Source organism: Lipotes vexillifer, unplaced genomic scaffold (genome assembly GCF_000442215.2).
Source record: "Lipotes vexillifer unplaced genomic scaffold, Lipotes_vexillifer_v1.1 scaffold1691, whole genome shotgun sequence".
Taxonomy (NCBI): Eukaryota; Metazoa; Chordata; class Mammalia; order Artiodactyla; family Lipotidae; genus Lipotes; species Lipotes vexillifer.
The window spans coordinates 3,550,164-3,557,787 of NW_006789046.1; the positions used below are offsets into that span (position 1 = coordinate 3,550,164).

The window sequence follows — 7,624 nt, forward strand, 5'->3', positions numbered from 1 at the left end:
CCCCCTCGCCTCCGGCACTTCCTCCGCGCTCCCCCGAGGCCCGCACTTCCTGAGGAGGCGCGGAGCGCCGGCGGGCAGGTGAGAGGCGCTGCGCGTGCGCGCCGGGCGGGGGTCGGGCCCTTCCCCTCCCCACGGGGGACCCGCGGCTTCTGGGCCGAAGGTCTGACCCTGCGGGGCTGCGGTCGGCTGGGCGCAGGCCCCGCCCCTTATCCGCAGGTAGCCCCGGCTCCGCTCGGCTCAGAGGGCGCGATAGTGCAATAACTTAGGGGGTGGGTCCGACCACTCAGGGCTGCTGGATTTTCAGAGGCCCTAGGCGTTATTTCTCAACTTCCCGCCTAGATCTTTGGCACTTAACGCCGAAGCGGCCCAGCGCCTGGCCTATGGGAAGCGCTCAGGAACCCGCTGCACTCATGCCCCGCCCCGGCGAGTTGTCTCGGCCCTTTCTCTCTCTTGGGACCCCCTGGGAGACCCCGCGGTCCTGTCCTTCCTCCTTCTCCCACTCCGCCTCCTTGAGGGCCCCCCCCTCATCCCTAAAGAGCTCCACTGTTTTTTCTGCCTCCCCGCCTCCTTCCCCTCCTGGTTTTCCAGAACCCCCCGCCCCGCGTCCCATGCCAGGCCCCAGGCTGGGTGCTGGTGCTGGGCACACAGTGAGCATAGAGATAGAGACGGAGCGGGAGAGGGGCGACGGACTAGCAAATGTACTTGTCAATAGGAAGTGGCACGTGCTCCAACAGGGTTCGATCCCAGAAGGCTCCCCAGAGGAGGTGACTTTCAAGTTGTGCCTGGGATCATGCAAGTAAAACGTGACTGGAGCATGGGTGTGCAGGGCAGGGAATAGTGTTGGGGGAGAGGCGGGGGCTGGGCAGAGCTAGTTCTCTAGGCTGAGGTGCTGTACCAAGATCCATCCTGAGGTAATGACTCTCTATTTGGGCATCCTGGCTTGGCCCACCTGTCCTCCCCTCCAGGAGGGCCCTCCCCTTCCTTTCTGCCTTCCAGATCACTTTCACCCTGCCCGCCTCTCAAGGCTTCTCCCAACCAGAAATGGCTCCCGCCACTGTCCAAATCCCACACTTTTCTCAAACCCAAGGGTGACTCTGGCCTGCCGGGCTTTTTCGAGGTCAGGTTTCTAGGTAGAGCTCCCAGGTGGACAAGACTCACACCCTGGCCGATGACACCCTGGAGGCTGACTGACCTCTCGGCCCGTTTCCTCATCTGTGAGCTAGGGTCATCAGTGCCCCCCTCCCTGGCTTGTGGGGAATAACGGAGCAAACAGCAATGGGGACAGCCCCTAAGTGTGCCTCCCCTCTTCCCCACCTAGCACACAGGAAGTGTGCCGGAACTCTGCTGGAGAAACCACGCCCACATCGGGAGGGCGGAGATAACCCCGGGTTCTACCAGCCAGCTTGGGGCAGTTGTCGCAGCAGGTTGTGCTGGAGGAAGGGGTTACACAATGTGGTCCTGCAACGCCCGCTGTATCCGTGTGGCTTTGCCGCATGGTGTTATTTTGATAATCGACCTGGGAAGTGGGCGGGTCTGGAATCATTGTCCCCATTTGAAACTTGGGGAAACTGAGTCCCACAGAAATTGGCTTCAACCGGAGATTGGAACACTTCCAGACACTCGCCGCCTTCATCTTGGTCAGACCTCAGGGTGGGGTGAGAGGAGGGGTCGGAAGCTGATGGGGAGAGGGCACAGTCGCCGAGGGCTCGACGGGGAGGGGAAGCAGGAGGAGCGGGGCGCGCCCCCCCAGCCGGGTCACGTGACTTGCCTGAGTCCCGTCGCCACGTGGGCCGGGCTGGGCGGAGCAGCACTCTGGCCCCGCCAGGCCTGATAACGCTCACAGGTCCCCCCGAGGGCCCTTGGCCACTCCCTCCCTCTGACGTCACGACCCCTCCCGCAGTCGGTGGAGCCCAGACAAAGTTTCCGGTGGCCCTCGCGGGGGACAGGTGAGACGCGCGCCGGCCCCCTCCTCCCCACCGCCTCCCAGGTCAGCGCCAGGATGCGGGTGCCGGGTCGTGGGTGGAGGCCGCAGCTCCGGGACTTGGGGACGGCGCCCTCGTACTCCTAGCCCCATCCAATTCCCCTGCGGCCACCAGCTCCACCCCTTCCGAATTCCTTTGGGCCTCTGGGGCCACTGGGCACTGAGTTTCCTCCTCGGGTTCTCGTGGATCTCCCTGAGTTCACAACCGGAGTTGACTCTCTCAGGGGTGTCCGGGCGGGGGACGCGAAGGTCTCAGCGCACCCCAACAGTCAGGTGGCGGGCGTCAGGGGAGAGGGCGGTGGTGTGTGTCTCTCGGGAGGGGAAAGGGTGGGGAGGCCGGGTTTGCAGGTGGGTACCACTGGCGGAAAGTGGGCGTGTGGGAGACTGGCAGATGAGGGGTCCAGGGTCTCGGAGTTGCTGCCTTCCCTCGGCTCAGAGGCTGGGCCGCGGCTCTGACTGGGCAGTAGCTGCTCCCAGAGGACTGACTTCCGGCTGGGGTGGGGTTTCTGGAAACGGGCCCCACCCTGCCCCTCCCTACCTGGCTCACGGCTCAGGAATGGTGCACCCTGGGGACTCCTGCCCAACTTGTCCCTGCCTGGGCAAGGGTGCCAGGGTGCTGGGTACCAGCCGGGCAGAAGTCTTGGTCAGTGCCCAGATGCCAGTGCCCAGGTGAGCCCCCATCCCCCAGGCAGCCTCTGAACACCTTCCATCTCCCTGCTCCTCCCTCCTGGAGAAGGGGTATGTGGGAGAGGTCTGTAGATCCGAACCTGGGAATGTCTGTCTTTCCAGGAAGGAATTCCAGCTCTAGGGACTGGATTGGGGGGCACACCCTCAGCCCCAGCTACCTTCCATTTCAAGCGGTGTCAAGAGTCCACCTCTGACCTCTCTCTGCTGGTTTCTCCACACTGTGCTCCTGTGAGAGAGAAGGGGAGGGGCCTTGGACTCCGTGCGGCCTGGGCTCAGAGACTGGACACCCCTAAGTGAGGGCACTGTCTGGGTACAGCCCTAGCGGGACCTGCTCTGTCTGTTCACCCTGGCCTCGCCTGAGGAAGCCCCTTGAGCTGAGCCAGCTTTCCTCCGTGCTGAGTTCCCTGGGGGTGAGGGTAGCGAGGAGGGGTGGACAGGGCAGACCGAGGGCAGGGCCCCGTCTTGCTGGGGCAGAGCCTGCAGGACTTAGTGGGTGGTTGGGAGCCTGCTGCCCTTGCCCCACTCCCACGGGCTGAAGAGCCTGAACAAGGCGGCCCTGGTTCAGTTGTCTTGGGTGATGGCAGAGCCCGGACAAAGGCTGCCTGTTCAACGCCCAGCACCCCTCCCCCAGCCAGCTGCCCTGGCCTGCGGGAGGTGATGGAATGTAGTGGAGTCTCCCAGGAGGGCTGTCAACATTGATGCGCCCAGGTTGGCGTGGAGTGACTCCTGTGGGGGGGATGCAGGGTGGGGCGCAGCCGAGGGGGCCATCCTGTCTGCCGTTCTGTCAGGCGCTGGTGAGGGTGAGGGCCCAGGCTGCTGGCTGTCTGTGGGATTTCCGGCCGGGAGGAAGTGCTGTGTGGTCACGCGCTGCCACAGGGAAGGCCTCAACTGCCCTGACCTTTCCCACCCAGAGGGCGGCATCTCTGGGTCAGAGCCCTGGGAATGGAGAACCTATCCACAGGCACCCCACCCGCTCCCCATCTCTCAGGGATGGCGTCACTGAGGAAGCCTGTGGGGAGCTGCCCAGACTCCCCTCACTTCCTTCCTCCTTCCTTCCGGAAGGAGCTCCCCCTCAGTCCGTTCTGGCCTGAGGAATATTTGGGGCCACTCACTTGGCCACGCGTTTGGTGTTTGTGTGTGGATGGGGGCTCAGGCAGCCTGGGCTGGGAGTGGCACCCCCCATGGTCCCCAGGGAGTGGGCAGTGGAGCTGGGTGCCAGGCTAACTTTGCTGTAACGCTTTCTGTCTCATCACATGGGCAGCGGGAGGCTCCTGAGGCTGCGTCCAGGCTCTGAACTGCCCTAGGTCGGCAGACTGGCTGCGGGTGGGCCGCAGATATGTCCCGGTCGCTGGCTTTTGTCCTTAATGTCCCTGAGACCCCACAGGACCCAGAGGAGTAAGTGCTCTGAGGTGGGGCTGGGGGGCTGGGATGTATCACCCCCAGGGAGAGGTGGTCTGGACCTCAGCCCTTCAGAGCAGGTAGGCTGCTGGGGCGAGGACTGGGTCAGCCGCAGCCTGAACTCCTGCCCCTTCCCCCATTCTCACCCCAGCAGCCAGGAGCCCAGCCCCTATGATGAGAGCGAAGTGCACGACTCTTTCCACCAGCTCATTCAGGAGCAGAGCCGCTGGGTGGCCGAGGAGGGGCTGGAGCTGCAGCAGAGGGTGCTCGGGGCTGGAGCCCTGGGGGCCTCAGGTGAGCCCGCCTGCCCTGGCCCAGGCCAGGTGCTGGGATGTGTGGGCCGGGCACGGAGCCTCTCAACCTCTCAGGAAGCCCCTCCTAGCAGCCTGGGGCAGGGGGTGGGCAGAGGATATCTCTGGCCAGTGGTGTCTATAGAACCTCTGGACGAGTCTTTCTTGCTGGGCAGGCAGTGACCGCCAGGCCTTGCTGGGGCCCGAGGGCGCCCCTGTCTACAGCACGGCCACACTCCGCATCTTGGCCAGCATGCCCAGTCGCACCATTGGTGAGTGGGACCCTCTGCCTTTGGACCCTGGGCTGCGCTGCGGTTTCCGGCGGGGATCTGTGTACCTCAGAGCCAGGCCTCTTCGGCTCTTACCCCACCTCGTCTGCTGCTTGGAGGCCCAGCCCAGTCCCATGCAGCCTCGCCGCGGTCTAAAAACGACTCCGGAGTCGTCACGGGGATAAAAATATGCTCTTGGGAACCCAGTGGTGCTTGAGGTCTTTTGTGAAAGAACTTTCCTGGGTCCTGGGAAGGAGTGGGGGGGCAGCCCCTGCCTCTACATAAGAGGGGCACGTCGCCCCCTGACCAGCGGCCTCCACAGGCCGGAGCCGCGGCGCCATCATCTCCCAGTACTACAGCCGCACAGTGAGGCTGCGCCGCAGGGCCGGCCGGCCTCAGCTCAGAGATGTGAGCCGCTCAGCCCGGCCCAGCCTCCGCCTGTACGACCTGGAGCTGGACCCTGCGGTCCTGGAGGAGGATGGTGAGTGAGGGGGGCCCAGAGCCTCGGTGGGGAGGAGGTCAGCAGGCCGGGTTGGGGGGCTGGGGTGCAGTGGGCTGTCTGAAGGCCCCCAGCGGTGAGGTCTCTTTGCAGGGGTATGGGAGTGTCTCGGTGTTCTGGCCACTGGCGTAGAGAAGTGCGGGCCTTTCCAGCTGCACAGTATTTGGCTCATGCAGGCACACGCTCCACAGTGTCTGTTGAGCATTTGTAGTGTCACAGATGCTGGTGTTGGCTTTGGGATGTGATGGTGGTAAGCAGACCCAGTCAGCTCTCATGCAGCTTATTGTCTGTTTTGTGAAACAGACAGTAACCAAATAAATGGATAAATGGATGGTTGAAGCTCAGATAAGGGCAGCTGAGGAAAGGCACGCCGCAGGAGAGTGTCACGGAACCTGTCTAGCCTGGAGCGACCCAGGAAGGCTTCCTGGAGGAAGTGATACTAGAGTCAATGGGGCATGGGCAAAGGCCCTGAGGTGGGAGCCTCCCGGCTTGCCTGAGTATCTGGGAGGCCTGTGTGGCGGGGCTGGGGAACAAGGGAGAGTGGTCGTAAGAGGGAGCAGGGCCCAGCTCACAGGTTGGTCTTCAGCCAGGTGATCTCTGGCATCAGTGCCCAGGGGCTTGGGTGCTTCCTGGGGCCCTGCCTGTGTTTCTTCTCCCTGTTTAGCCAAGGCCTGCAGCTGGTGGGTGACGGAGCAGTGCAGGGTGGTGTGGGCTCTGGGGTCAGGATGGACATTCCAGTTTCATTGTGTAAACCACGCCACGTGTCTGCTTTCTGGTCATCTTTTATCTGTAAAGTGGGGTTAAAATAGCACCGCCTTTCCAGGCTGGTTGTGAAGATGAAAGGAACGAGGACATAGGGGAGGGGCAGATCTCCAGGTCCTGCCCTCCCCTACTCACCCCACCAGGCTTTGGCATAGTGGGGACTGCTGAGTCGGGGGTGGACGGGGCTCAGGGGCATTGGGGGGTCAGAGCAAGATGCGAGTGGGGACCCAAGAGGAGAGTTTGGTTCAAGGCAGAGGGGCCACTGGGCTGGGCCTCAGAAGATGCTGGGAACTTGATCGTGTCCTGGGCTCCAGGGGGTGGAGGTGAGAGAGTGATGGCCAGTGCGGGTGTGGGACAGGTGGGCAGCACAGGATCCTAGCAGAGAGGAGCCATCGGGCCCGGCAGGGCGGCAGAGCGGCAGAGGCCTGTGTTGCCGGGGAACGGCCACAGTTGTGGGAGGGAGGGAAGGATGCTGCAGGGAACCCGCAGGGCTCCCTCCTGCTCCTGCAGAGAAGCGGGGCCTCCTGGTGAAGGAGCTTCAGGGCCTGACGGTGGCCCAGCGGGACCACATGCTCCGGGGGATGCCGCTGAGCCTGGCCGAGAAACGCTGCCTGCGGTCAGTGCCCCTCGGCCTCGTGCGGACCCCAGCCCCACTTCCTCGGCTGGGCGTGGTGGTTGGTGAGAAGGGCCCTGAGCCTGCAGTGGGCGGGTGGTCCCTGGGAGGGAGTGGACCAAGCCCTGACTCTGCCTCTGCCCCCAGAGAGGAGAGCCGGCCCCCGAGGGGCAAGCGGAGGGCCCGGGGGCGCCATGGGCTCCTCTCCTGCTGCAGCCGGCTGCGCGACAGCTGTATCCTGGTAGGCGCCTCTGGGCGGGGGCACTGAGGGGGGGCACTGAGGGGGGCCACGTGTTCTCCCTCTGCGTGCCGCTCGTGGGGTCCTCTAGCCTTCAGCCTGGCTCCGGGTGTGATCGACCCCCCTCCCCTCGTGGCTGCCCCTCCACTGCCCCTGCGCTCTGGGCCTGGCCCGGGGTCTGGCTGGGGGCCGGCTCCCCTCTCCAGCCTCGCCTGAGGGCTGTCCTGCTGCTGGCCCCACAGGCGTCGCACAACCTGGGGCTCGCGCTGCTCTCGGGGCTGCAGGCCCGGAGGCCCTGGCACTACGCCCTGAAGCGGATCGGGGGCCAGTTCGGCTCCAGCGTTCTCTCCTACTTCCTCTTCCTCAAGACCCTGCTGGCCTTGAACACGCTGCTGCTGCTGCCACTGCTGGCCTTTATCGTGGCCGTGCAGGCCGCCTTCCCGCCTGCGCCCTCGGGCTCCGTGCCCGCCTTCAGGGGCCTGGAGCTTCTCACGGGCGGGGTGAGGCTTGGTGGGGGCGGGCAGGCGCCCCCTTGTCACGGCTTCCTCCAGGGATCCCCACCCCACCCCTTGCTGCGACTCCGGGAGGGGAGCGCCCTGGCAGCTCCAGGGTGGCCACGGCCCTTTGCCCACCTCCGTGTTCTCCTCACTGCCCCTGCCCTGGCCCTTCCCCTTCTGCCTTTCCCCTGCCCTGCCCCCTGGGTGCCCGCCATCTGCCTTCCAAGCCTGAGGGTGGGTCAGGTGCAGGGAGGGGAGAGTCCCTGATGTGGCCGGGCGTCCTCTCTGCAGGGCCGCTTCACCCACACCGTCATGTACTACGGCTACTATAGCAACGCGACGCTGAACCAGCCGTGTGCCTCCCCACTGGATGGCGGCCAGTGCACGCCT

The 7,624-nt window shown here is 64.7% G+C and overlaps 1 protein-coding gene across 1 annotated transcript in view; it reads left to right on the forward strand.

Annotated features, from left to right (window-relative positions):
• The first annotated feature begins 4,004 nt into the window (after positions 1-4,004).
• The window catches only part of TMC6 (transmembrane channel like 6), a 14,365-nt gene continuing 10,745 nt past the window's right edge, over positions 4,005-7,624 (forward strand). Inside the window, exons 1-8 of the mRNA XM_007462392.1 lie at positions 4,005-4,063; positions 4,218-4,360; positions 4,533-4,628; positions 4,948-5,106; positions 6,397-6,502; positions 6,647-6,740; positions 6,980-7,237; positions 7,526-7,610. Of these exons, the coding sequence (XP_007462454.1) occupies positions 4,005-4,063; positions 4,218-4,360; positions 4,533-4,628; positions 4,948-5,106; positions 6,397-6,502; positions 6,647-6,740; positions 6,980-7,237; positions 7,526-7,610 (1,000 nt within the window). The remainder of the gene's footprint in view (positions 4,064-4,217; positions 4,361-4,532; positions 4,629-4,947; positions 5,107-6,396; positions 6,503-6,646; positions 6,741-6,979; positions 7,238-7,525; positions 7,611-7,624) is intronic.